At 49.1% G+C, this 27,223-nt stretch overlaps 12 protein-coding genes across 12 annotated transcripts; 5 read left to right on the plus strand and 7 right to left on the minus strand.

Annotated features, from left to right (window-relative positions):
- Nucleotides 1-939: 939 nt before the first annotated feature.
- On the plus strand, nucleotides 940-2,429 carry FSST1_007466 (dihydrolipoyllysine-residue acetyltransferase; the record flags this gene model as incomplete). Its single annotated transcript, XM_083224253.1, has 2 exons — nucleotides 940-1,257; nucleotides 1,377-2,429. 2 exons carry the CDS (start codon nucleotides 940-942, stop codon nucleotides 2,427-2,429), a joined length of 1,371 nt encoding a protein of 456 aa, XP_083083427.1.
- A 724-nt stretch (nucleotides 2,430-3,153) lies between these two features.
- Nucleotides 3,154-5,489, minus strand: FSST1_007467 (uncharacterized protein; the record flags this gene model as incomplete). The annotated part of the gene is made up of 2 exons (XM_083224254.1): nucleotides 3,154-4,938; nucleotides 4,989-5,489. 2 exons carry the CDS (start codon nucleotides 5,487-5,489, stop codon nucleotides 3,154-3,156), a joined length of 2,286 nt encoding a protein of 761 aa, XP_083083428.1.
- Nucleotides 5,490-6,386: 897 nt separating this feature from the next.
- FSST1_007468 (uncharacterized protein) lies at nucleotides 6,387-7,994 on the minus strand (the record flags this gene model as incomplete). Its single annotated transcript, XM_083224255.1, has 1 exon — nucleotides 6,387-7,994. One exon carries the CDS (start codon nucleotides 7,992-7,994, stop codon nucleotides 6,387-6,389), a length of 1,608 nt encoding a protein of 535 aa, XP_083083429.1.
- Nucleotides 7,995-8,749: 755 nt separating this feature from the next.
- FSST1_007469 (Arf family guanine nucleotide exchange factor SEC7) lies at nucleotides 8,750-14,292 on the plus strand (the record flags this gene model as incomplete). The annotated part of the gene is made up of 2 exons (XM_083224256.1): nucleotides 8,750-10,018; nucleotides 10,069-14,292. The coding sequence occupies 2 exons, from the start codon at nucleotides 8,750-8,752 to the stop codon at nucleotides 14,290-14,292; spliced, it is 5,493 nt and encodes a 1,830-aa protein (XP_083083430.1).
- A 387-nt stretch (nucleotides 14,293-14,679) lies between these two features.
- On the minus strand, nucleotides 14,680-15,836 carry FSST1_007470 (uncharacterized protein; the record flags this gene model as incomplete). The annotated part of the gene is made up of 2 exons (XM_083224257.1): nucleotides 14,680-15,632; nucleotides 15,683-15,836. The coding sequence occupies 2 exons, from the start codon at nucleotides 15,834-15,836 to the stop codon at nucleotides 14,680-14,682; spliced, it is 1,107 nt and encodes a 368-aa protein (XP_083083431.1).
- A 566-nt stretch (nucleotides 15,837-16,402) lies between these two features.
- Nucleotides 16,403-17,286, plus strand: FSST1_007471 (DNA-directed RNA polymerase III subunit C31; the record flags this gene model as incomplete). Its single annotated transcript, XM_083224258.1, has 2 exons — nucleotides 16,403-16,522; nucleotides 16,612-17,286. The coding sequence occupies 2 exons, from the start codon at nucleotides 16,403-16,405 to the stop codon at nucleotides 17,284-17,286; spliced, it is 795 nt and encodes a 264-aa protein (XP_083083432.1).
- A 511-nt stretch (nucleotides 17,287-17,797) lies between these two features.
- On the minus strand, nucleotides 17,798-19,413 carry FSST1_007472 (nucleoporin FG repeat-containing protein; the record flags this gene model as incomplete). The annotated part of the gene is made up of 3 exons (XM_083224259.1): nucleotides 17,798-18,605; nucleotides 18,653-19,189; nucleotides 19,343-19,413. 3 exons carry the CDS (start codon nucleotides 19,411-19,413, stop codon nucleotides 17,798-17,800), a joined length of 1,416 nt encoding a protein of 471 aa, XP_083083433.1.
- A 360-nt stretch (nucleotides 19,414-19,773) lies between these two features.
- On the plus strand, nucleotides 19,774-20,921 carry FSST1_007473 (cleavage polyadenylation factor subunit FIP1; the record flags this gene model as incomplete). Its single annotated transcript, XM_083224261.1, has 4 exons — nucleotides 19,774-19,935; nucleotides 19,987-20,039; nucleotides 20,101-20,333; nucleotides 20,389-20,921. The coding sequence occupies 4 exons, from the start codon at nucleotides 19,774-19,776 to the stop codon at nucleotides 20,919-20,921; spliced, it is 981 nt and encodes a 326-aa protein (XP_083083434.1).
- A 242-nt stretch (nucleotides 20,922-21,163) lies between these two features.
- On the minus strand, nucleotides 21,164-22,087 carry FSST1_007474 (uncharacterized protein; the record flags this gene model as incomplete). Its single annotated transcript, XM_083224262.1, has 1 exon — nucleotides 21,164-22,087. The coding sequence occupies one exon, from the start codon at nucleotides 22,085-22,087 to the stop codon at nucleotides 21,164-21,166; it is 924 nt and encodes a 307-aa protein (XP_083083435.1).
- A 487-nt stretch (nucleotides 22,088-22,574) lies between these two features.
- On the minus strand, nucleotides 22,575-23,453 carry FSST1_007475 (uncharacterized protein; the record flags this gene model as incomplete). The annotated part of the gene is made up of 3 exons (XM_083224263.1): nucleotides 22,575-23,071; nucleotides 23,122-23,267; nucleotides 23,320-23,453. The coding sequence occupies 3 exons, from the start codon at nucleotides 23,451-23,453 to the stop codon at nucleotides 22,575-22,577; spliced, it is 777 nt and encodes a 258-aa protein (XP_083083436.1).
- A 584-nt stretch (nucleotides 23,454-24,037) lies between these two features.
- On the minus strand, nucleotides 24,038-24,906 carry FSST1_007476 (peptidase M50B-like-domain-containing protein; the record flags this gene model as incomplete). Its single annotated transcript, XM_083224264.1, has 2 exons — nucleotides 24,038-24,652; nucleotides 24,703-24,906. The coding sequence occupies 2 exons, from the start codon at nucleotides 24,904-24,906 to the stop codon at nucleotides 24,038-24,040; spliced, it is 819 nt and encodes a 272-aa protein (XP_083083437.1).
- A 1,246-nt stretch (nucleotides 24,907-26,152) lies between these two features.
- Nucleotides 26,153-26,878, plus strand: FSST1_007477 (S-adenosyl-L-methionine-dependent methyltransferase; the record flags this gene model as incomplete). The annotated part of the gene is made up of 1 exon (XM_083224265.1): nucleotides 26,153-26,878. One exon carries the CDS (start codon nucleotides 26,153-26,155, stop codon nucleotides 26,876-26,878), a length of 726 nt encoding a protein of 241 aa, XP_083083438.1.
- Nucleotides 26,879-27,223: the final 345 nt, after the last annotated feature.

Consider the following 27,223-nt stretch of genomic DNA (forward strand, 5'->3'; position numbering starts at 1 on the left):
CTTGGTTAGTCATATTGGACCAATTAAGATAGCCCCCACCATCCGGGCCGATCTATCCCGAAGTCGGGATAATTTACCCAGCGAAAATTTAGCAATTCGGAGGCGCAATGGAGATAAGATGGAGGTACTTTAGGGGACTTGAAAATTGTCTCAACACAAATATCAGCAAGTTTTTGAGGATGAATGCTTATCGCTCCAGGCTTGGGGGGGACTGTAGCCGTACGATGGAAGGAAGATTGGTGAAGAATGTCTCAATTTTAGTATACAAGCATGATAGAATTGTACATGCATATCCTTTCTGACCGGACTTCGCTCATATCGCGCAATGATCCCCCGAAGTCGAGGTACCATGATGGCGTCCACGTCCCTTTTTTTTCTCTAAGCTCCCAGTTCTTTGGCGGGTCATTTCTTAGTTGTATGCCTTATAGCATCTATCGTCCCCTAAATGCCTCGATAAACGGCGCCAATGCCCTGAAAGTTGCCCAAAAGTTGCCCTCTCAACGGTCACTTCTGCCTCTCAGAACCACCAATGCCGGGCTCTTTCCAAGGCCCCTGCAGTCACTTTGGATCCCAAAGAGGCTTAGTCCACGCCAAAGCTTCAAAGTACCTCAGTCGTCGGAGCTCAACATGCAAAAAACTCCACGTCTGTCCAACCCCAAGAATTTCCTCCGATCCCGACTCTTTCTCTCCCTCTCCTTCTCACGACAGAGCTGCATCACTCTCCGTCCTTGACCTCTTACCTCCGCTCTCGATCTCTTTTTTGTGATCTCACGTCACGTATCTGAATAACTCTTCTTTCAATTGCCAATCCGGCCGGTGAGTGCTTTTTCCAACAACCCCCCCAAATACCCCAAAAAGTGGCTCAATTCATATTCGCGCTGCCCCATGCAACACCGACTAACATATCTATCGATCAGAAGGACCTTAATATCTTCCACAATGCTCAGCGCCGCTCTCCGAAGGCGTGTTCTCACCCCTACCCACAGCGCTCTGCGGACCGGCTTCGCTGCCCACGTTGTGCGACACTATGCCTCTTTCCCTGAGCACCAGGTCATCAAGATGCCTGCTCTGTCTCCCACTATGCAGGCTGGCAACATTGGCGTCTGGCAGAAGAAGATCGGTGACTCCATCGCCCCTGGTGACGTCCTGGTTGAGATCGAGACCGACAAGGCTCAGATGGACTTCGAGTTCCAGGAGGAGGGTGTTATTGCCAAGATCCTGAAGGATGCTGGCGAGAAGGATATTCCTGTTGGCAGCGTAAGTCGTTGAATTTTTTGAATCCACTCAGGCCACCACTCGGGTCTCGGGATATCTTGCTCCTACAATCAATACTGTTTGACGTCAATGTACAATGTTACTAACTTCGGTTTTCACAGCCTATTGCCGTTCTCGTTGAGGAGGGTACCGATGTCGCCGCTTTCGAGAAGTTCTCCGTCGAGGACGCCGGTGGTGATGCCGCTAAGCCCGCTGCCTCCAAGGAGGAGAAGTCCGAGTCCAAGTCTGAGTCCGCTTCCACCCCCGAGCCTTCTTCTGAGCCTCAGCAGTACGAGTCTCAGGGCCGTCTCCAGACTGCTCTCGACCGTCAGCCCAACATTGCCGCCTCCGCCCAGCGACTTGCCCGCGAGAAGGGTATCAACATCGATGGCATCAAGGGCACCGGCAAGAACGGACAGATCACTGAGGCCGATGTCAAGAAGGCTAGCAGTGCCCCCGTCGCCAGCGCCTCCGGCGCTGCTTCCTACGAGGACATTCCCATCAGCGGCATGCGCAAGACCATTGCCAACCGTCTGGTCGAGTCCACCCAGACTAACCCTCACTTCTTTGTCACCAGCTCTCTCTCCGTCAGCAAGCTTCTTAAGCTCCGCCAGGCTCTTAACGCCTCTGCCGACGGCAAGTACAAGCTCTCCGTCAACGACTTCCTGATCAAGGCCATCGCCGTTGCCAGCCGAAAGGTTCCCCAGGTCAACTCCAGCTGGCGCGAAGGTCACATCCGCCAGTTCAACAACGTTGACGTTTCCGTCGCCGTTTCCACTCCTACTGGTCTTATAACCCCTATCGTCACTGGTGTCGAGGGCCGTGGTCTGGAGGCTATTTCTTCTCAGGTCAAGTCTCTTGCCAAGAAGGCTCGCGATGGCAAGCTCAAGCCCGAGGAGTACCAGGGCGGTACCATCTCTATCTCCAACATGGGCATGAACCCTGCTGTTGACCACTTCACTGCTGTCATCAACCCTCCTCAGGCGGCCATTCTCGCTGTTGGTACCACCAAGAAGGTTGCCATCCCCTCCGACAACGAGGCCGGCGTTGAGTTCGACGACCAGATCACCCTCACTGCCAGCTTCGACCACAAGGTCGTTGACGGTGCCGTCGGTGCTGAGTGGATGAAGGAGCTCAAGAAGGTTATCGAGAACCCTCTCGAGCTCCTTCTGTAAATTGGGGGTTGAATAATTATTTCCCTCTAAATTCAGAAACTTACCGAGAGCCCAAAGGCCAGTCGAGCGAGGAAATGATTTTTATAGAATAGGTGGGGATGATCTCTGATGGACAGAAGAGATGCGGCAAGGAGTTTACTCGGGAGTCCGTAGGAATGCCTACGAGAGTGATCCTGGGTAGAGGCCGAGGCGACGAGCAGTTCATAGAGCTCCCATCACTCGGCCACGTTGCAGCAAGTGCGGAAGATTTACGAGGCGGAAAAGCCCATGTACAATGACCATTGATTAATAATGTTATATCCTTTCGAACTTGGGGGGTGTTTTGGACAAAGAATCTATTGCATATCCCCTCATTATATATTCGCTCCTCTGTGTTTTTTTGGTCCTATCTATAAGTCTTGAAATTCGTGCGTATAGATACATTGGCTCGAATAGACTGCTTGGCAGCAAGCAGGTCTGTTTCTGTTGACAGCCTCACATTGGCTTGGTCTGAACATACACCGAGGCCAAACACAAGGTATGAGTTCTTTATCAGCAAGATCGTACCTCGGAATGTCAAGAAAATCAGTCGCGATGTTAAACAAGACGACATGAATTGGCATGTCTCAGCTTGAATCCGATACAAGTATACATACATATGTTACATTGCCTAATATTTGTGTATTATTTCATGAGGTGGGATTCGTCTTTCATCATACTCATTACCATTGCTTCATGATACCCCCTAGAATTGTGTTTGTGACACGACTGATGGGTCAACGGATTCAAACTCTTGGGGCATGTCACCTCTAGCCCAATTGAATCCTCCCATTCCATCTAAACCCAAATCACCCATCACCATCCAGTCCAGCGGAATATCCATGATGTCTTGCATAGCATCACCGTCAAGAAGCGGCACATCAAACTGTACCGCCTCCTCGTCTTCAAGGTCCACAACCGGTATGCCGTCACGTTCGGCAACCTGTTTCAATAGCTCGTAACTTTTGTTGCCTAAACGTGCCCCAGTATCGATTACGGTCTGATCGGTGTCTTCCTGTGACAAACCTAGCTCCATAGCATCGGCAAGCGCTATGGCGGCACCAACGAAGCAATATCCCTTAATATTTGTTTCTCCCGCGAGTATTCTTCGCTCATACCATACCAGAGCGGCGTTGAGAACAGAGCGAAGCTCCCCATAGCCCATAGCTGGAAGGCCGCCAAGACTATCTCGTTGTTCTTCGCACTTCTTGATGAACTCGAGTGACACGGAAAAGAGCGTTTGTATTGGCAACACACGGAAAATCCCTGTGCCGTTTGTGATGAGACGGTTGAGACTTGTCGCAGGGTCATTCGAGCCTCCAGGGGGATAAGTTCCGTAGCGTGGTATTGAAAGGGTGCATAGCTGTGCGAGCTTGAGCGAAGAGTCGAGTGATACTTTGCGAGAGTAGTAATACGTTGGGTCGTCGTTGGAGCGAGCTACCATGGGTTGATGAAGAGACAGAAAGCAGCGATATGTAAACATTTGGACCAGGGCACTATGGAATTGTGTGAAGATAATGCGAGGTTGGTGTCTTTGAGCTTGCGATAGAGCAGCAAGCGTCTCAGTAAGAGTGCGGCATGCCCTTGTGAGTTCGGAGTTTAGACGCAGTGTTTCGGTGTAGGACTCTTTGGATCGAAATTCATTGACATGCTTGATAATCACCAAGCGAAGTGCGTATGACTTCTGAAGGGCAAGCTGAACTGACATGTCAGTTAAAGCCTCAGGGTCACCACTTGGTTGTCTTTCAGCATCCGGTTCATCAGAAAGCTCAGAGTCGTTGAGGTTAGCTGGGGGGCGTGTGTCGTAGTGCTTCGAGGAGATCAACGGCGAGCCTCCGGAGTCGTAGGAAGTTTGCAGGTTGAGTTCGAGGATAGTTGCCCACAGACGTCTACGGATCTCAGAGCGGTATACAGACATGTTGGCAAGATGTTTAGGATCCCGGTGTAGGCCCATATACATGGCCTGCCTAACTAGAGAGCCTGCAGCGATCCAGGTAAGTTCTTGGCCCACTCCGCAACAAGCCTTTGCCAGATTCAGCATACACATAATCTGAATACCAGCAATCGTCATCCTGCTCTTTTCCGGCGGTAATGTGAGCCAGATCTGGACCTCGTGGATCCATTGCATAGCAGTAGGCCGCAAGCTGAAAACATCATCATGGATTGTTGCTCCGAGCGCCATGCAGGTCTGCATCTGCATGACAAACACCTGACTAGCAGCTTCAGGATTCTGCCAGTAGCGCTCATACTCTACCCAAAATGTAGGGCCGTGTAGGATACGGAAGACACCTTCGAATGTGGCGAAGTAGGCGTTAACAAGCTGGTCTGTAAGGCCACGCTCGGGAATGGCTTGTCCCAGCTTATCTGTTGAGATAGGTTTGAGGCGATGTGATTTAATGGTACGACCTAAGGTTTTGCACTTGGAAAATATCATGTGAGGTTCTTTGTTTCGTTCATTTGGCAACTTGAGCACGTCGAAAACATTGGGAAACTGTATGTTCACGTTAGAAAAGAAGTTCAAGATGAAAGCGGATAACAAACCATAACAACGCCATTCATCCAGTGGCTCTGGCCGAAAAATCTCGTCTTGGAAACAGTACCCTTCATTGGAGCCGGTTCCTCCTCCTGGTCATCGGGTTGAATGAATACATCTTCTCCTGGTTGGGTGATGTGACAGGACTCGGCAAGCTTCTGTTCAAGCTCCTTGACCCTAGCAGCCAACGCATCGACAGTCGATGTGTCCGAGTTTGACCCTATCGTCGAGCTTGGAACGCTAGAAGAGTGTCTTTTTGCAGAAGAATCCGACGGGGACTGTCTTTGGTTCGAATCAACGACAGGGGCTGATCTCCCCGGTACATGTGAAGATGAATCCGCAGCACCTTTCTTGTTCCGTGAGGCTGGAACATGTGTAGGGGCATAAGTACAAGGCGATATATTTGATTTGAAGCAATTTGAACAGGGCAAGTTTCTGTTACATCGAATCTTTCGGCGCCGGCATTGCTCACATGCGAGGGCCGGCCGACGCCTCTTCTTCTCCGTCATGGCGGCCGAAGACACGGCCATCGCAACCCCGGCAGCTGAAGTACCGGCCAAGAAATTAAGAGAATCGTCTGCCGGAGCTAACGTCCCTTCTTCTATTATGGTGTCCTGACTTACATCAAGCGGATCATTAAGAAAGAAGCTCGGAGTCGATATGATTGGGGGTGAGTTTCGAGACATTCTTGAAACCCCGAGAAAACGGCAAGTAACACAAATTGAAATCAGCGAGAAAAACGGCGAATTCGAATAGTAGTACACAGTCACACTCTAACTATGAGAGAAAGGAAGTTGCACGTATCTTGGTGCGTCCCAGAGACATGAACAATACGGTGGGGATGCAAAAGACCGAACCAAAAGACCGAGAGTTTTTGTTTGTGATGAGATAAAGCTAAACCTATAGGGGAAAGCATACATGAGAATTGAATCCTTTGGCAGAAACATCTGATTTGTGCTTACTCTTAATTATTGTTAGATTAGGTTTTTCTCTCTTTTATACTGCGTAGACCATTGAGATGGAAATAAGCATTCGGTCTAGAGTTCGTCCGTTAATTGCAACTCACTTCAGTTTGGTGAGGACCCTGAACTCCACAGGAAGCCAGGGGTCTCAATGCCTACCCTATCCTATTACCCTTTTTACTCGAACATTTATCAGATCGATATCAGCAACTCAGGATACCTCGACATTTCAAGACCCCAGAGTCAACAATGCAACGCCTAAGGGTACTTACAGTAAACTTTAACATTCGAGTTTTGGGTTATAACGACAAACAACCCAAGAGTCTTCTCTGAAGTCAAACAGACCAACCCATGAATCTTGTGTTGCACTCCAACAACCAGACTTTCCAATATCCTAGGCTCTTCTCATGATAATTTTATTTACGCTTTTACTTACACAATATGTCATTCATCATCAGCTTCGTCAGCATCAGCATCGGCGCCATCTCCTTCTTGCCATCCCACCCTTGGCTCTGCTGCCTTTGCCAAGAGGTTCCTTGTAACTTCTAGACGCCATATTTGGGGTCCCATTTCTTCGTCGTTCTTACGATTTGCCTCGAGCCAAGTCCGTATTTGTCCTCGGACTTCCTTATTACTCGTCAATGTTGTTAATTCCGCGGCCCAACCGTACATAAAGATAGACAGCTTGGAGCTCTTAAAGCCACTACTCAACGCCACATATTGGGCCACCTGGGGAAGCACGCCCTTGGCTATAGCAGCCGATATAGCGTCCATATCCCACAGCTCGTCGATGACGGACACGGGAATCTGAACATTGGAGGGTAGCGGGTGAACAGTGAGTTTCTGAAACCGCTCGCGAATGAGGTCAGAGGACAATTCTTGTGTCCCAGTACCACTCCATGGGATCAACAACCTCCCGCGTTCGCGCTCAGACTCGGTTCCAACGGTTCGCAAAACATCATGAAAATGATCTGCAGCCTCCCGTGTGCATACGAGCTTACGACCTGCCAAGACTGGATATAACACACGAGCCATGAGTCCACCTTGGTGCGCATTTTCTTCATTTATCTGAGCGCGTGTTGTCCGTGACTGCCACGGTTGTGGTTCAAGATCTAGATGTGTCAAATCCGAGATTAGGTCGATGAGGATAGTGTGATCAAGATTGATTGTGGATGTAAGTGATGCCAGTTCATCACCAATGAGGTTCTCAATGGCTATATCGAGCGGTGGACTAGGGGCAGTGACAAAATCGCTGTCTTGGTCTTCGATTATGACTTCGACAAGAGGATCGATATGTTTAAGTTGATGGAGGAGAATGTCCAGTTCTTCTTCGCCTCGACTCAGACTAGCAAGAATAAGGTGTATTCGAGGAAACCGATATTCGTGACGGTTCATTCTCGCAGCTGTCACTAGTCGTTGGACATATTTTGCCAACGGTGTGTCTTCCCACTCATCTCGATCAACCTGATCACCAAGTTCATGTTCACCCCATCCCCAGCCACAGTCGTTCATCTGACGAGCAAGTCGGTCGTGAGAGATGGCCTTGACGGTGATCCATTCTCGCCCTCCTTCAACGACATCGACTTCAACACGGCCCTGCTCTTTTAGCAGACGATGCATGTTGTGTTTGTCTTTCCCTGAAAGCTGTCGTCTCTCAATTTCTTGCCTCCGTGCATCTTTTGTTGAGCCTTGGAACGATTGGTTGATGGCAACAAAGCCATGGCTTTTCTTGAGTCGGTTCCATTGGGCAATGCTTTGAATTGCGAATGTGACACTGGCATCAAGCTTTCGTTCTCGGACCATGAGCCGTTGAGTGTCATAGTTTGGGTCTGATGAAAATTCCTCGATGAGTTTGCATAATGCGCAGTTCTCTCGCTGTAAGGCTTTTAGGAAAGTCGGTAGTCCAGATGAGGATACAGGTTTCGACTTTGCTTCTAGACTTGATATAAATTTCTGGATCTCATGAACACTGGCGATAAGAAGCGTCGAATGGCTCTTTGCCAGATCGAGTATCTTGGATCGACGTAAAGCCGTTTCTGTGTCGCTTGACATGGTGCCTAATTGGGGACAAGCATCTGAAATGTTGGAAAGTTTCCTATGAAACTTGAGGGTGTAAAAAATGAACCATCAAAGACCTGGACTGAAAAGCCATGAACTGACTCGATAATTTCATCTCTTGTTATCGGGTAAGTGGTATTGAGCCTCTTGTGGCTGGTGAATGATGAAATATACAATTTTATTCCCTATCAAAACCTCGATTTCTGTAAAATGTTACTGTCGGCAGGTATCGGTAGGTATCTCACTCAGAGGACACTATTCCCCTTCTCGGCCCCTAATTGGCAGCTTACGAGGCAATCTGGGGCTAAGGGGTCCCGCAGTCAGAGCTCACTATTGGAAACTGGGGCCTCCACTGGTAATGCTGTCCATTTCGACTTTGTATCCCTGGTATTGATTGTACCTGGGCTAAATAGTGTATACTAGGTAGCTTTCTGAAAGCTGACGACAACATCACTAAGACGCAGGCTATTTTTCTTCTCTCCTTCTTTTCTGCTGGCTTGTGACCAGCTTAGATATTCAGCGTATTTGTGAGTCTATTTTTTATGCCTAGAGCTTGGTCTGCGTGCAGCGCCGAGAGTTTTAAACTTACAGCGCATAGGTGAGCTCTAGCTCCCTCTCCCGCATCCACGTCTCCTTTCTTTAATTGCCCTGCGGAAACGACGTAAATCTCACAACCTCCCTCCTTCGACCTCGATCCTCTCGATTATTCTTCCCTACCGAATGGCCACTGGCCTTTTCTGCGCTCCCCCATGAGCTCCCTCAAATTTGTAGTCTCCTCACTTGAGGCCATTGCCGCCTCCAAGGATGCGCAGCGCAACAAGCAGCTGGAGGAGACCACCACCAAGGCCCTCGATGCCATCAAAGAACAGGACCAGCTTCCCGACCCCGAGATTGTTTTCGCTCCTCTGCAACTAGCATCGCGCTCTACGAATGTACAACTCACTACAACCGCACTCGATTGTATCGGGAAGCTCATTTCCTATTCATACTTCTCCGTGCCAAGTAACCCTTCCGAAGGGACCGAAGAGGGTGCCGAGCCTGTCCCTCCCCTGATCGAGCGAGCCATCGACACTATCTGTAACTGTTTCCAAGGCGAAACGACTGCTGTTGAGATCCAACTTCAAATCGTCAAGTCTTTGCTTGCAGCCGTTCTCAATGACAAGATCGTCGTCCACGGTGCTGGCCTCCTCAAGGCAGTGCGACAAGTATACAATGTCTTTTTGCTGTCGCGGAGTACAGCCAACCAGCAGGTTGCTCAGGGCACCTTGACCCAGATGGTTGGTACTGTTTTTGAGCGAGTCAAGACGAGACTGCACATGAAGGAGGCCCGCCTCAACTTGGAACATCTCAAGAATGGCTCCAGCAACGTTACCTTTGACCACGCCGAATCGGCCAATGGCGCCAACGACAGTGGCGACCGTGATGAGTCGCCAGCTGAGCCCTCCGAGGCTGCAGACTCCTCGACCGAACCTGCCGAGAGTGGCGCAAAGCTCACACTGAAAGATCTTGAGCATCGCAAGAGCTTCGACGACTCGAATCTGGGCGATGGACCAACCATGGTCACAAGGCTCAAGCCTGAACGAAAGGAGACTGGCACACCAGCGTCCGACCAGGCGGGTCAAGATTCCGGCCCTGCAGAGGACGGCGATGTGCTGGACGCAGAGGATGAGGTTTATATCCGGGATGCCTACCTCGTCTTTCGATCTTTCTGTAACCTTTCGACCAAGGTCCTGCCACCCGACCAGCTGTATGACGTCCGCGGTCAGCCAATGCGCTCCAAGCTCATTTCTCTTCACCTTATTCACACCCTTCTAAACAATAACATTGCTGTTTTTACTTCTCCCTTTTGTACGATCAAGAATTCAAAAAGCGGCGAGCCTACGAGTTTTCTGCAGGCGATCAAGTTTTATCTTTGTCTAAGTATTACTCGTAATGGCGCTAGCTCAGTTGACCGGATTTTCAACGTGAGCAGCGAAATCTTTTGGTTGATGGTCAAGTACATGCGTGCTGATTTCAAGGTAAGTCGACTTTTGGAGTATAGATGATTAACTACTGACATTATTTGCAGAAAGAGATTGAGGTCTTCTTGAATGAAATTTACTTGGCTCTTCTTGCACGGAGAACGGCGCCACTGTCGCAAAAAGTTCAGTTTATAACAATCCTCAACCGGTTATGCGCCGACCCCAAGGCCCTGGTTGAAATCTACCTTAATTACGACTGCGATCAGACTGTCGATAATATCTACCAAACAATCATCGAGGATTTGTCCAAGTTCTCGACAACCCCGCTCACTATTACAACAATTAACGAGCAAGTGTACGAAGAAATACGGTTAAAGACCACCCCTGCGAGCGAATGGCAACTCAAGACAACCCTTCCGCCCCCTCTGACAGTAGCCCACATTGCTCCCCATCAAGATTCTGAGCCCGACTACCCCAAGGAATATGCTATCAAACGATTGTCCATTGAAGCGTTGGTTGAGACGTTGCGATCCATGGTCAACTGGTCGGCACCGATACGAGGTGATGCCGAGCCTGCGCGCCCTGAAAACCAGGACATCAAGGGCTCTCTCGACATTCGGCCATCGATTGACCCTAGCGTTAACGATAGCGTTTCTCGTGTGGAAACTCCTCTCCCTCCATCGACCCCTATTCTGGAAGACGACCCGGATCAGCTGGAGAAAGAGAAAATGAGAAAGACGGCCTTGATGAAGGGAATTAACCAATTCAACTTCAAACCGAAGAAGGGTATCCAGATGCTCATACGCGATGGTTTCATTCCAAGTGATAGCCCCAAGGACATCGCCGAGTTCTTGTTGAGGGAGGACAAGCTCGACAAGGCTCAAATTGGAGAGTACTTGGGTGAAGGAGAGCAGAAGTACATCGACATTATGCACGCATTTGTCGACACCATGGAGTTCGCCAAGCGGAGATTTGTCGACTCGTTGCGCCAATTTCTTCAGTCTTTCCGCCTGCCTGGTGAAGCTCAAAAGATCGATCGATTTATGCTTAAATTCGCTGAGCGTTATGTTCTTGGAAACCCCAATGCATTCGCCAATGCCGACACTGCATACGTCCTAGCTTATTCGGTCATTCTACTTAACACTGATTTACACAGTGTCAAGATCGCCAAACGCATGAGCAAGGAAGAGTTCATCAAGAACAATCGTGGTATTAACGATAACGCCGATTTGCCTGATGATTACCTTCTCGGCATCTATGATGAAATCGCAGCTCACGAGATCGTTCTCAAGAGTGAACGAGATGCGGCAGCTGCAGCTGGCAATGCACCCGCTCAATCGACTGGCATTGCTGCTGGCCTTGGACAGGCCCTCTCCAACGTGGGCCGTGATCTACAGCGCGAAGCCTACATGCAACAGTCCGAAGAGATTGCTCTGCGCTCTGAACAATTATTCAAGGACCTCTTCAAGAGCCAAAGACGCAAAGCTGGCACAAAGTACATTCTTGCAACTTCCTTCAAGCATGTCAGCCCCATGTTCAGCGTTACTTGGATGTCGATCTTTTCCACCCTGTCCAGTCAGATCCAGAAGTCTCACAATCTCGAGGTGAACAAGCTTTGTCTCGAGGGTATGAAGTTGGCCACACAAATCGCTTGTCTGTTTGATATGTCTACACCCAGGGAGGCATTCATGTCGGCTTTGAAGAACACAACCAACCTAAACAACCCTCAAGAGATGTTGGCCAAGAACATTGAAGCTCTCAAGGTCGTGCTTGAGTTGGGACAGACCGAGGGTAACGTTCTCCGTGAGTCATGGAAAGACGTATTGATGTGCATCAGTCAACTTGACCGACTTCAACTCATCTCGGGCGGTGTTGACGAGAGTGCTGTGCCTGATGTATCGAAAGCCCGTTTCCTGCCCCCGCAAAGGTCGGAAAGTACCGACTCCCGCTCATCATCCAAGAGGCCGGCAAGGGCCAGAGCAGGAACTTCATCAAAGGGCTTCTCTACCGAGATTGCTCTAGAGAGTCGATCCGATGATGTGATTCGTAGCGTTGACCGCATTTTCACTAATACCGCAAACCTGACTGGTGAATCTATGGTTTACTTTGCTCGGGCACTGACAGAAGTCAGCTGGGACGAGATCAAGGTGTCTGGATCCAACGATATGCCTCGTACCTACAGTTTGCAGAAAATTGTCGAGATCAGTTACTACAACATGAACCGTGTTAGGTTTGAGTGGAGCAACATCTGGGAGGTCTTTGGCGAACACTTCAACCGAGTTGGATGTCACAACAACATGAACATTGTGTTCTTTGCGCTTGATTCGCTGCGCCAACTGTCAATGCGATTTATGGAGATCGAGGAATTGGCTGGTTTCAAGTTTCAGAAGGACTTCCTAAAACCTTTCGAGCATGTGCTCGCGAACACACATAACGTTACTGTCAAAGATATGGTTCTTCGATGTCTGATACAAATGATCCAGGCCCGTGGCGATAACATCCGATCTGGCTGGAGGACTATGTTTGGTGTTTTCACAGTCGCTGCCCGCGAACCTCACGAAAGCATTGTTAACCTGGCTTACGAAAACGTCAACCAAGTGTACAAGACCAAGTTCGGAGTGGTGATTTCTCAGGGCGCATTCACTGACTTGATTGTATGCTTGACAGAGTTCTCCAAGAACCTCAAGTTCCAGAAGAAGAGCCTGGCAGCTTTGGAGCTACTCAAGTCTCTGATTCCTACTATGCTCAAGACGCCTGAATGTCCCTTGTCGCAAAAGTACAACAATATTCCACCCCCTGATGGCGCAACACAAACTTCTGAGAAAAAATCACGATCAAACACTTCGGTCGAGGAAGGCTACTGGTTCCCCGTTCTCTTTGCTTTCCATGATGTTCTCATGACAGGTGAAGATCTGGAAGTACGATCAAATGCACTCGAGTATTTCTTCGAAACCCTGTTGAGGTATGGAGGTAGCTTCCCAGCCGAGTTTTGGGACATTCTATGGCGTCAACAACTGTACCCCATCTTTATGGTTTTGAGGTCTCGGCCAGAGATGAGCAACGTTCTCAATCACGAGGAGTTGTCAGTGTGGCTATCAACCACTATGATCCAAGCGCTGCGAAATATGATCACGCTCTTCACGCATTATTTCGACGCCTTGGAGTACATGCTGGACAGATTCTTGGAGCTCTTGGCGCTTTGCATCTGCCAAGAAAACGATACCATTTCGCGAATCGGCAGCAACTGCTTGCAGCAATTGATCCTCAAGAATGTTACCAAGTTCCAGCCAGAACATTGGAATAAGCTTGTTGGCGCTTTCTGCGAATTATTTGAGCGAACTACTGCATACCAGCTTTTCTCAGCAACTGCGATCAACAACACTGCCTCAATATCACCCCCTCCCAATGGTCTTGAGTTCTCTGCAGGCTCAACAGATGCTACACCCGTTGACGAGAAGTCTTTGAAGATCAATAACCCACAATTGGATGATGATGACAGTGTTGTTCCTCCAGCTGATGATGATGACCTTCGGACACCGACCGGAGACGGCCCTCATGTCACGCTTGAGGAATTTAAACCATCGTCGAATCTCCAGCAACAGCCTGTTGTAGTTACGGCAGCTCGACGACGATTCTTCAACCGAATTATCTCTCGTTGCGTTTTGCAGCTATTGATGATTGAAACAGTCAACGAACTCTTCAGCAATGACACTGTCTACGCACACATTCCCTCTCAGGAGCTCTTGCGTCTCATGTCACTACTCAAACGGTCGTTCGTGTTTGCTCGTAAATTCAACGAGGACAAGGAACTGCGTATGAGGCTATGGCGTGAGGGCTTCATGAAGCAGCCGCCTAACCTCCTGAAGCAGGAGAGTGGCTCCGCTGCGACCTACATCTCCATCCTTTTCCGTATGTTTGCTGACGACGCACCTGAACGATTGTCGAGCCGGCCTGATGTCGAGGCTGCGCTGGTACCTCTGTGCAAGGATATCGTCTACGGTTATACCACTCTAGAAGAAGAAAGCCAACACCGAAATATCGTCGCATGGCGCCCTGTCGTCGTCGATGTTCTGGAGGGTTACACTACTTTCCCTGAGGATGCTTTCAAGAAGCATATCCCCGACTTTTATCCCCTTGCAGTCGAGCTTCTGACAAAAGATCTTACACCAGACTTGCGCGCCTCGCTCTTGATAGTGTTGCGACGAGTTGGAGAGTTGGGACTGGGTATTGCAGGAATGACACATGTTAGACAACGGCAAGACAGCGTGGCTAGCCGTATGACGGCTGAACCGATGGGCGATCGAGAGGCAGACGCGAGGCGAATGCTATAGGATGGACTTCCTCCGCGGTTGTTGACGGTGAAGAGAATCAGGGCGTTGGATGGAATCATTGAGAATGTTGATGTTCGTGACGCTGTTTTAGATACTCCAGGTTATCGCATGGAGCGATAGTGGCCCGTGGACATGTGTTATGGGTTGGGTTGAGATGTGTCAATATATACAAGTTTATGCCTTTCACGAACCATCGTCTTGTGCTCGTTTCTCAATCGTCCAGGACTCACGCTTTCGCACCCTAAATCTGGATCTTCCCGCAGAAAAGACTACAGAACTTGAAGTTGTGGACTCCCACTGGCTAGGGACATAAGAGTTGGAGCAGCAAGTCAGTAAAGCAACTTTATTAATGTTTCGGATCCTTTGTGCTTCAAGTGTTTACGACCCCTATTCTAGTATTCGGCTAATGTACTTGGCCAAGGGTTCCGCTTCCTCCTGCACTGTACGGTTGGGAAGTGTCTCCAAAGACTGCTTTAGTTCCTGATCTCGTGAAATAGCCGTCTTCACCACATTGCGCACAATGGCGTCTTTGTCGGATGAGTCGCCTGCAATCCGCATGATACTCGCAAACGACTCAAAGAAGACAATAAGAGTCTGGTGCATGAGAATGTCACTGGTATCAACCATGTTCAGCGCTGCCCACTGTAGTATTCCATGTCCGATAGATTCATCAGCGTAATCGGGTAGAGGGAACAGATCCGCAAATGGAGATATGGCCATGGCGCGAGGATGGAGAGCGGTAAGACGAGGAATGACTCTCAGCAGGCGATCTTGTGCAAAAGTTGCCTGTCGGTCGATGGTTGCAGGACGGCAGAGGGAGACAATAATGTCGAGGTAATGTCGATCCCAAATAACCAAGCGCCAAAGGCTAGCATGCCCCGGGATATGTCGCTTCACGAGCTCTGTTTCCGAAGAGCTGGCACCGTTAACACCGTTCGTCGTAGCTGGCTGGGTCTCAGGCATAACATCACAATCTGTCTCGAGAAGACTGCCCAAGACTCTCGTAGAGCGGCCCCCGACATCCGCATCTGGGGAACTCAACCATGTGCGAAGTAGCTCCTCGACAACTTCAGGCTGAGCGGCTAGAGTGTCAACTTCTCTGGGATTGCTGGCGGCTTTCTGGATGATGTTGAGAGCGAGGAGGTTCGCGCCTGCAAGGGGCGACTTGAGAGCCTCGATAAGGGATTCGGCGCCGCCCAGAGAGAGGCATTGCGTGAATGAGAGAGGTGACAGAAGTTTGGTGGTGAGGGAGAAGACCACGGCCGGATCTTGGGTTGTGGTTTTGAGAAGAGACATCAACGGAGGAAGAAGAGTTGGCTGGATGATGGGAATGTTCGAAGCTGTATAAGGTCAGCATCTCTATTAAATAGTTAAAGTGAGTGTGACTTGCGTGTGAGTTGAAGCTCGACATCGTCGAAGAGCTTGTGGTTTAGCGATGCTTGTTCGTTACCAGGTTGATGAAGCTCGGCGAGATGGGCGTGCAATTCTCCCAGTCCACTGACAGGAGCATTCTCGCCTTGCTGAGGCACAACTCGACCGGACATTTCAATTATAATACGAGTAGTATCTAATGACCCAAAAGAGATGAAGAGGGTTGATTGATTGTCAGTACTAGTCCAGTGTATGAGTTGTAGATGGTGGATGTAAGCTGCAAGTTATGGAGGGGTACGTAGTGGAAGAAGCCTGAAGTTCATAGGTTTAGAAGATGCATATTTGATCCAAGCAAACGAAAAAGAAGTGACTCACGCCAAGTACACTACACTAAATATTTGTATATATAAATTTATTCGTCGATTGACATCATGTTTTTATATCATCAATAAACCCCCCTCAGTATCTCATGCAGTCTTTGAAGCTGTCCCGTCTAAGAGAGAAAGTGCCTGGTTAGCGGGGCATCGTCATGACGGAGCCAATTCCGCTGGATCCTTTTTTCTCGTAGGCGCATTCAGAATCTAAACTACACCCCGCAAAAAATCATTCTGTGTCAAACCTCGATCGCGAATAGTGACATTTACTCTACAGTTACAATCAGGCTTAACCCAACCTTCAACCTACGCGCCAGTTCATCAACAACCGATCGGGAATACTCCCGGTCAGAGCGCGCATCTCAATGTCTCGAGGAGGTCGAGGTGGTGGCCGTGGTGGACGCGGCGGCGGAAGAGGTGGAAGACCTAATGTGCCGTGGGATACAGGTGATGAGCCTGATGCGCGACCCTCTGAGTTATTCCCCGTATGTTCTTGTCCTGTGTCTTTGTGCTCTATATCAGAGCCCAAGACCTTACAGCTTGGGGTAGGACACATCGCTAACACAGCAAACAGCCATACCTCGTCCCAACCCCCCGAGAGCTATCCTCGCACGAGAAATCCGCCGTACAACATCTCCTCCTTCTAAGGCACCAGATCCATGCCTCTCCTCTATACACATCCAAACGTACAGCTCTCAATGACCCGACAGCACCTAGGAAACACTATGGGCAGGCACAGAAGAATGCTGTCTTTGGAACTAAGAGCAAGGCTTCCGTAGATCCCTTCACTGCTGTACCCACCTACTCTCACAAGTTCGCCCGCGAGGAGCGCGCTCTTCCGGATTGGTCCAATCGCCCAGTTTGCCGCGAGCTTTTCCCCCGCGAACTATACGATACCATCGATGCTGTAGCCAACAAGAGCGCCGCCGTGCCCGGGGGCTACAAGCGCCGAAAGCTTGAGCTCTCGAGTGTTAACGCGCTGCCGAGTGCAGAGGAAGCTTTCGGAATGGCAGGTGATGTTGAAGATGAGATGCAGGGCCGAAACCTCCTTGAACGTCTGCAGGCTCTTAAGGATGAAGATGGCGACGAGGCGGGCGACCTTGAAGACGAGGAGGGTGAAGAGGAAGAGCAGGATGAAGTTTACGATGATGAAGACGCGGGAGACTACGATGCCGAAAACTACTTTGAAAATGGCGACGAATTCGGCGATGATTATGGAGATGATGGCGATGGAGAAGGGACCTTCTAGTATTAGTTTGTCGAGAAACCCCAAGGATTATCAAAAAAGGGAGTTAGAAGGGAAACAGCGATTACTTGTATATACATCACGGCTCAGCACTGCTTTGATACCCAAGCCCGCGATCTTGTGGTCGCGAGGCAAGATAATGAACTTTATAGGATATTTGGCAAACCTCAGTGCACAAATCCTTGACTGCGATGAAGCCTAACTAACGGCCAATGGCCACAATATTGTGCTATGTTTTGTGCTTATTATGATAAAAAGTATCCCTGCTCTTACTTCTCCAATCTTCAATGGTGTTGCTGGTTTTCCGAGTGGTATTCATACATGTCGTGAAGTAAACCTCACTAAAGTCTCCTGCTACAGTTGTCAACACCAGAACCTCCCTGATCCATCCAAGTGATGCCTCTATGAAAACCTGCCCTCTACACAAGAACGGACTCTCGTGATGTCCAACATGCTGATATAGCCATTTGACGTCCCTGACTTGCCCCCTCTTTGCCAATCATGCCTTAGTAATCTAAGCATTCATACCCATGGCATAAACTCCACTATCCACGATGCCAGCCTGAAGACGTGACAACCGTTCTCGGGTATCAGCAATCTGTCCAGCCTGCGCAACAATGGCACTTCCTGTGTCTCTTAGCGCCAATAACACCTCGTTCAGCTGATCCTGCACAACTACGCTGCCAGCGCTACGATCGCGCAGAGCCCGAATCTGTTCGTAAAGACCGTTCTCAACTCCAGGCATATCTCTCTCAATATCTCCACGGTACTCATCAAGACGTGCCTTGTATTTTTCGATATCGTCGCAGATGCGGTTAAAGTAGGTGATCAGATCCTGGGCATCGGCATGTGTTGACGCAGCACCGGAGCCGTTAGTATCGGCGGCAGGTGCTTGGCTAGCGAAGAGACCAGTCTGGTGGTAGTGCGTAGGTAGCTTGAGGTTATCGGCACCTCGGAAGCATAGTCGAGCGTCGGCGGCGTTCTTTCGGGTTTGATCCTGAAGGGCCTTGACAGTCTGGATATCGTTGTTGAGAGCGACTTGAACGGTACGGAACTTGGACTCGACAAACTTAACGTCGAGACCAAGCTGATCGATGTCTCTCTCATGCTGAGGCATGAATTCACCAATCTCGTCTCGCATCTTGATAACTCGTTGGATACCCTTGTCTAGAAGCGCAATCTCATCTTGTACGGGCTTAGCAAGATCGTCGAATCGACTGCGCGGGCGGATACTGTCGTAGTTGATCTGAACGGCTGAGACTTGGTTCGTGGATTGGCCTAATGTGTTGTTCTGCTGTTGAGGTTGAGGCTGAGCTTGGCCACTGTAGAAAGTTAGCGGCGTCAACACAAAGAATTTGGGGTGTTTTACAAGAAACCAGTTCCCGTGATAGCGGGCTTTGCTTGAGCTTGACCGAAAAGACCAGTTCCTGTGTTAGTTTGAGGGTTTGTTGCTGCGGATTGCCCAAAGAGACCCGTGCCTGTTTGTTGAGGTTGCTGCTGAGTTTGGGTTTGCTGAGTTGATTGACCAAAGAGTCCAGTACCGGTCGTCGGTTGAGTGTTTCCTATTCCCCAGTGAGCTCCTTGTATCAGCGCGCCGGTTGGTTGCTGACCTTGGGTGTTATTTGCGGCTGTGTTGCCAAAGAGTCCAGTGCCAGTACTCTGTGTCGGCTGGGTGTTTGTTGCGCCAGCATTTCCGAAGAGACCGCCAGTCGCAGGCGCAGGTGCACTTTGTGTTGTCGATTGACCAAAAAGACCAGTCCCCGTCTTTTGCGCGGCGGCGCCGAAGAGAGACATGTTGCCTACTGCTGCTGGTTGCGCTGTTGTGGTAGTAGTGGTGGAAGGAGTGGCAGAGGTAGATGAACCAAAGAGACTTCCAGCAGCTGATGGCTTGGAGGCGGTATTGCCGCTGTTGACGATGCGCCGGTTAGCAAGAGGGAGGATTTCGACGAGGTAGGTAGGTTGACAAAGCTCGCGCCGAAGAAAGTAAAGCAGAAAGTTGAGTGGGTATTATTGGTGATGAATGATTGATTGTTTTGTTAGAGTCGGGTGTGGAGCTTACAAGGCGTTAGCAGCACCGGTGTTGATGCTTAAACCACCAGCAGGGCCGCTTGCTGATCGGATCAATGACATACTCAAGACAAAAAATTACAGCACTTGGATGGAATGCGACAGTGGCTTTAAAGTCAAATTCCTGCAGCTTGACCGTGTTTTGACACGGCGCGACACGATTAAAAAGTCTCCAAGTTGGAGAAACTCTGCGCTTGGGCCAATTAGGCTATCGGTCAGTCTCGGTGAGCGTCGCTGAGCAGCTACAGCACAATCTACTCGGTACAGCAGCTGTCCGGAGAAATGTCGGCGCCGAATAAGCTATTGGATTGTTAGAGCTCGAGCTTGACGTCTTTGTACATCACATCCAATTTTTAATAATTACAATTTCAAGCTCAATTCAAATTCCACGCGACCCAATTACTATTCATCACAATCGCCAACATGGATATCGACGAGGATGATGATCTCTACCAGCCCGAAGAGCCTAAGCTCGAGAGCGCACCTGTCGAGGATAACAAGCCCAAAGCAGACGACTTAGAGGAAGGCGAAGAAGAGGATGAAGGCGCGGCCATGGACGAAGATGACGACGACGATGATGACTCTGTAAGAAATTCGCGACACGACTCGACCATGCCAACTGACACCAAATTGTAGGATATCGATATTATCACAGAGCGCAAAGACGGCACGAAACCAGCTCCTCCGCAGTACGCGATTCCTGAATGCGCCGATGAACCACAGAGTGCTAACGAGTCTTTTCTCTGCTAGACAGTCTAAATATAGCGACATCCGAAATATTCCTCAAAGAACGGCTTCAAATGATATGCCTGCACAGCCAGCACCAATTAGGAAGGAATCAGAATCGCGGTCTTCACTCAACGTAGCTGCACCAAGCGCTGACAAGACTTCGGCTGCGGCTTCGAAATCGACGATCGACGTGAACGTGAACCCTATTCATCCTGGTACAGGAAAACCTATCACCCAAGTCAACATTGATGAAGGTCAGTAGAACTTGACAGAGCACTTGCGATCGAAGACTAACACGACCATATCAAGATCTTCCAGACAGTGACAAGCCATGGCGAAAACCCGGTACAGATATCAGTGACTATTTCAACTACGGCTTCGACGAATTCACATGGGCACTCTACGCCTCCAAGCAAGAGACTGTTAGAGGCGAGTTCGGAGCCGACGTCTTCGCACAGAACAACAAGAAGATGATGGAAGACTTCAACATGATGATGATGGGCGGCATGGGTATGCCAGGCGGCGGTAACTCTGGAGGTCAGCAAGCGGGTATGTCTGGCGGCATGGATGGTATGCCTCCCGAGATGCAGCAGATGATGCAGCAGATGATGGCCTCGGGCATGGATCCAAGCCAAATGGACCCCAGTCAGATGAACGCCATGTTCTCCGGCATGCAAAACGCTGGAGGAGCCGGCGGTCAAGGCGCACAGGGCGGCCAAGGGGGCAATTTTGGTGGCGGTTTTGGTGGTAACCAAGGCGGTTTTGGATATGACCAAAATATGTCCGGAGGTGGTGGTGGCCGAGGCGGATTTGGAGGCCGTGGACGCCGTGGGCGATGGTAGAGCCCACGGATGCGCTAGGTACCAAGGGACTCTGGCCATTAATGTTCACATTACGGAAACAAGACTTTGTCGATTTGATAATGGGAAGAACCTGGCGTTGGGGCATTTTCGCCGTTAGGCATGGGAATAAGATAGATTGGCTCACTTCAGGGCTACTATTACTCAGATGAGAATTTTTATCCAGAGACACATCAATATCTTGGCCTTGTTGTCTACTTGCAAAAAAATCACCAAACAGAATACTAGTGTAGGCTGACCTGTACGATCTTTGCTGGCTCTGTCTGCCCATCCACGGGCATCACATTGGCTCCCGATGTAGCAACGTACATCACTTTCTCGTCCTCACTAAACACACACGCTGTTGCGCCCGCAAGTTCTAGAGTCTTTTCATCACCGGCTACCTTTCTTGTCACTCCGCCAGCCGCCGGGATCTGTACAACTGTGTTGGATATGTTGGTGCACAAGTAAACGGTTCCGTCGCCGGTCACAGCAAAATCGTCGCCAACAACCCCTGACGCCAGTGTCTCCGCGGGACCTGCGGCCTGCAATTGCTGCGTGACGGGTACACGATACACGGAAAAGCGGGATGTTGTTGTGTAATAGATGTAAGTTTGCTCTGAAGTTCGATGAACCTTGATCCCGTTGATACCAACTTGGAAGGGAGCATCGGCTGGGATTGTCATTGTCTCGTCTTCCAACACAACACTGAATGACCTCGTCTCAACGTCAAGGTTGTATACTTTGCCGTCGAGACAGTCTGTGACTAGGACAGTACTCTCATCCCATGCCGCGATGCCGTTGATCATGCCGATCACAGGCATATCTGCAACCTTTTTCACCTGGGGCTGTTCCGTCGTGAGGTCTGCAAGCCAGATACTCCACGACCCAGGCTTGGATATCGCGCCCCCGAGCAAGTCGAAGGAGCCCGCACCGACGGCAAAGACATCGGGTTTGAGGGAGCAGATACCAGTGAGTGCTTGATTGGCGATCTCGTCAGGGAAAGGGATACGCAAAACTTGGATTCCAGAGGATGTCTCTGGATCAACAGCCCAAATCTCGGGAACATCAAGACGAGTTGTGACAATAGTTCCGTCGGACTTGATAGCGATGTTCTCGAACCATGTTGGTTGGGAGGTGAGCTGGAATAGAGTCTTTGTAGAGGCCATTATTCTGAGGTTGGTTTATTATAGGAGCATAATCTCAATGTTCATCTCGATTCGGAATGGTATTATTATATACTGGCGAATTTGATCATCAATCTTTCTTTTGCCATGCCCGTCAGCTTACTGTATGCTGCCTGAGCGTAATCTTAGCCTGTGGTAAGACAGTAGCGCTGAGGAAAGTGATATCATCAATCCCAAAGAATTGGTTTAAACTCTTATCTTGAGGTTGGGCTTATAAGCTTGGCTCTAAGAGCTTACTACTTGATGAAACCTAAGTGATAGAGAAAGACCTTATTGCTGACAGCATAAGCGCCAAAGTTGTATCGATCCATTGGAATATCCATAGATCGCTATACTCATATCCTGTACCATATGGCGGTGTTACTGTACATGAGCGCCTCGATAATACGACATGGAGGAAATCTAGATTAAGTTTGTCGCCTGCTCTTTTCCCCAGTCGGTTTGGAAACTGCAGCCAAACTCGAAAACATCAATAGGAATTTACCTTCTGAGGGAAGTCGAAGTTATTATCGCACCAACGTTCAAATTCCTTGCCATCAAACGCGGCTGGCCCAGCCTCGTAAATTACAGACCCATCCTCAAAAACACACGCATATGAGTTTCCATCAGTGACATTCAAAGCCATTGCAGCGATAACAACTTCCTCCTCCTGCTTTCTTCGTAAGGTGGCTCCAAGGCTCGCATACTGGCCCTTGAGGTCAAAACGGAAGCGATCGTCTCCATATTGGGCAACCCATGCGCCGCCGACACCGAGCCACAGGCATCTCACTCCAGATACTGTCGCTTGAGGAGTAACCTGAAGACCGTTACAGATAATCTCGGGGGATAGATTCCATTTCTCAGTGCCATCTGCTACGCGAGTGTAGAAGGTCTTGTTGGGGCCAAGATAGAGGAATGGCGGGCGTTCAACATCATGAATATGGAAGAGGTCGGCAATCTCTTCATAGTCCTCGAAGTCACCAGTGTCTGTGACTTCTGTCAGTATCTTGGAAGCATATGTACACTGCAAAATTTACTCCTAGCGGCAATTCTTCCCGTCCACGAACGAGAACATCGAAAGAATCGCTTGTTTGGGCCAAGGATAAGGTATTCAGAGCTTCTACCTCCATACTCATGATCAAAATCAATGGTCGTGGGATTGGAGGCATCCTCATGCACCCGTCTAGTAGACAAAGATCAGCTCTGAGCCAAGGTGTTCGCGGCTGTATACTTACCCATAGCTTCTTTTGGGACCACCGAAGAAGTAATACTCTCCGGCAAGACTTATGACTGCAGGTTCGTGTGTGAAGTCTTCTTGTGGGTTTGGGCGACCGATTGACACGGAACCACAGGTTTTGATGTGAGCCATGCTGTCAAATTGAAGATGAGGTAAGGTCAAGAGTATCAAACAACGAAGCTGATCTAGAGCAAAGTGGAAAGAATGATGAAAGCTCCCATGGTCTATCCTTTCTGTTATTATACTACCAGAAATGGTGGCATATATGATGTTTGCCACTTTGTCTTTGTCGTTTTTGTTTCAGGAGGCTAGTGTTTAACTTGGAACTTGTCACATTGGTAGCACAAGACGTCTGTTTGGTCTACATCAGGGACGAAAGGGCCGGCTGTCTGCAAAAGCGGTTCGGTTGTCCTCCTCCGGATTACTGTTTGGTCAAATGTTGTCCGTATTGAGTTGTTTGTTTTTGCTTTAGAGCTTAGTAGTCAACCCTGGATTCCCCCCTAGGAAGCCACCTTCGTAAGGTATCAAATATAAACAGTCGGCCGACGGCCTGTCAAACACAAACACCCTAGCCTCCTAACCGCTGTCAGTGTCATGACGGGGCGTTATTATTAATATGTACAAAGGACAAATCTACCCGTTCCACGCGCTTCAATGGGTATACGAAATCAACAAACAAAATAGCCCCGTCGTCCTCCTAAACAAGAATGATCAACCTAGGTAGGAATGAACTTTTGCGAGTCCTTCTCTTGTTGCTCAAATGACTGCGTGAACACTGCCAACCCAGCGACAATACTAGCAGCCATGAAAAGAATCGAGATAATAGACCAGATGACACCCCAGCACTGAGAGGAGCCACCATATCGCTTTGCAAATACACTGGCGTCAGATTCATTGACTTTCCGAAAGATCAGATCATCGCAAATGTCCCAAATGCTGTAGAGCGAAGACATAACGCCAATGAAGAGAACGACAAAACGTAGCGCCTCGGCATGCTTGATGAACCAGCAAGCGATGAGGAGTCCAACAGCCAAGAGAACAGTGAGGATGGTGAGCCAATCACGCTTTCCCCACCAGAGAGTCAGGAGGAAGCAGACGCCAAGAACAATGCTGGCTACTTTACTGGCGACGATATTAAAGCCGCAAAAGATGAGCAGGGCGCCGATGATGGAGGAGCCTAGATAGCCAGCTGGTAGAACAATAGCGTTTGCGCCACCAATGTGGTGAGTTACGCCGCCTTCGTTGGGATCAAGACTGATAGACTTGACGCGGCCTCCAGTGAGAAGAACGGTGATGGCGTGACCAAACTCGTGAAAGGCAATGACCAACATCTACAAACAGTCAGTACCTGGTACATTCCTTTTCTTTTCGTGTGGCATACCTTGAAAGGCCAGAGGACCATGCGGATATAAGGAACGTTCCATAGAATAGCAATAACAACGACATAGACACCAATGATACCCAAAGTGACTTGCTGTGTGTGGTTTGGATTCTGGAGATCGCGTGTTGTTAAAGCATTGATGCTTCTTTTTGCTGCGTATTCAACAGCAGCGCCGTACGTATCTGAGTGTAGAGCAGGCGCCATGGTGTGTTGTTTTGCTCTCGAATTAGGTTTATCGTTCAGAGCCTGACTTGGTGTTGTAGAAGTGACTGTTTATCAGGGTTACCAAGCCAACAAAGGAAAGAAGTGACTTGAGGTACGATTATGCGAAAAGGAAAGAGAGAACGAGGGTGTTGGGTTGAAAAGTGTGAATCTTGGTATTTGTTTATTTAAAAATCTTGATCTTCCATTGTCCACGGCATTGGCATTTTAGACGCCTCGTAAGCAGCCTCCTCTAGAATTGTCTTGGCTCAAGTCCAATTCCTGGAAGTTGACGCGGCATTCCGAGGCGGAGCTGAAACAACGACCAGCGCCTCGCTATAAAATGTGGCTGGGTGAGACTTTATTGGGTGATATTAATAGGGACGGGGTTGTTACGGCCAAAAGAATTTATCAAGGTCAAACAGATGACATATTAAACGATACAGCCCACACTCAAGAGTACGCGTATCTGTTCCAGTTATTTCTTTTGCTCACGACTCGGCAGACGAGTTTTCTGTTACCCTCTAACTGGGGCCACTTTCCCCTGTAAATCACCATACATACTAAAACTTAGCGCCTACGTCATTGCCTTCTTCAACGCTCACCAGCTTTGGCTCGAAAGAGGATGATCAGAATCGATTAAAGCCGGCATATAAAAACCTTGTTATTGATTGGAATATTTTTGAACGAAAACCGGCAGTTGCTCTGCCTTTTATTCCCACTAGTGATATAAGGCTGGACCCTTCAGGCTAACAATATGTCGCTCAATTTGGTGATATTGTTCCTGAGCATCAGGCACATTTTATCACATCAAGTTGTTTGTTCGTGATTGACCTTGTCATACACAAACAACCTGCACTCTTTTACTCAACACTCCGTTTGGCGAACTGTCCGTGCGAGTGCCCGTTTACCTGAGATGGTCTTGCTTGCTATTGAGCCCGCTCTTCTACAGATGCTCTATTGTGGCCAACAATGGTTATCATGGCAAGAGCTGAATACGCGGGCATTTGTCTACCCATTGCTTCACAACTTACCTCTCGTCTACACTTATCACAACAACAGAGAAACATGACGAAACCACAGAATCCTCCTTCAGACCGCCCCATTCATCATCGCCAACTATCCCAGTTCTGTGGGCCCAGATACCAAACCAACAGCCAGGATTTGCGCAAAAAATCGCGTTCTCATGCCATGATACAATACCTTAGTAGACACTAAAAAAAAACAGAACACGCCGTATTAAAGGACGATGGCTTCCGCACCACAGATCCCACCCATCCCTTCCTCGCCAACCTTTCATACGACACACAGCGCTCTTGATACCATCATGGCGGCTGATTTCGAAAAGCAGAGTTACTGGCACAAGCGCTTCGCGTCCGAAGAGGCCTTTGAATGGCTCCTCCCGTCAGCCGAGTTCACTTCAATAATCGAGCCCGCTCTTGACCGGCTTGATCCGGACACGGCCCGTATCCTCCATATCGGCTTCGGTACAAGCGACCTTCAGAATCACTTCCGCGCCCGGGGTTTCCGTCATGTTTTGAACGTCGACTACGAACCACTCGCCATTGATCGAGGTCGCGATCTCGAAAAGAAGGCTTTTGGAGATGTCCAAATGCGTTACGATGTTCAGGACGCCACTCAGCTGAACCTGAGCGAAAAGTTTGATCTTGTCGTTGATAAAAGTACCGTCGACGCCATCTGCTGTGGCGGCGTAACGGCACTGCGCCGCATGGTTGCTGGTGTCAGAGGTTGTCTTGCAGATGGTGGGACTTGGGTGTCATTAAGCTTCTCAGAGTACCGGTTCAACCTTGATGATTTACCGTTCGACGTTGAAGTGCTCGCCAAAATTCTCACCCCAAAACTATCACCGACTGATCCGGACATTTATCACTGGTGTTACCTTTTACGACCAAAACACGACACACCCTTTGGTTCGCCGCAGTATTTGAATGACTATCCTCTTGAACAAGACTAAAAAAGCGCTGGCTGGCAGAGTAGCGTCCGGGTGATTAACAACGATGGATGCGGCAGAGCGGGAACCTCATCCTTCCTTCGTCCTAGCGTGTCCCGGCTGAATGGTCCACCTCGAAGGAATCAAACATCGACAAACATGTCAACTCTATTCACATTTGAGTCTGTGTCCCGATCTGTCACTGTTCAATGTCTCACAACATTCACGAGTAAAATGACTCGTCCTCGAAACAAGCCATGTTGGGCAATTTACATACCAGGACATATATAAGTCATTTTTTGCAATATAAAATAATTTTCCGTTACAATACGAAAATGGGATGATTGATTTGTTTACATCATGTCATTA

This window comes from Fusarium sambucinum, chromosome II, assembly GCF_050947815.1.
Source record: "Fusarium sambucinum isolate potato_lamoka chromosome II, whole genome shotgun sequence".
Lineage (NCBI taxonomy): Eukaryota > Fungi > Ascomycota > Sordariomycetes > Hypocreales > Nectriaceae > Fusarium > Fusarium sambucinum.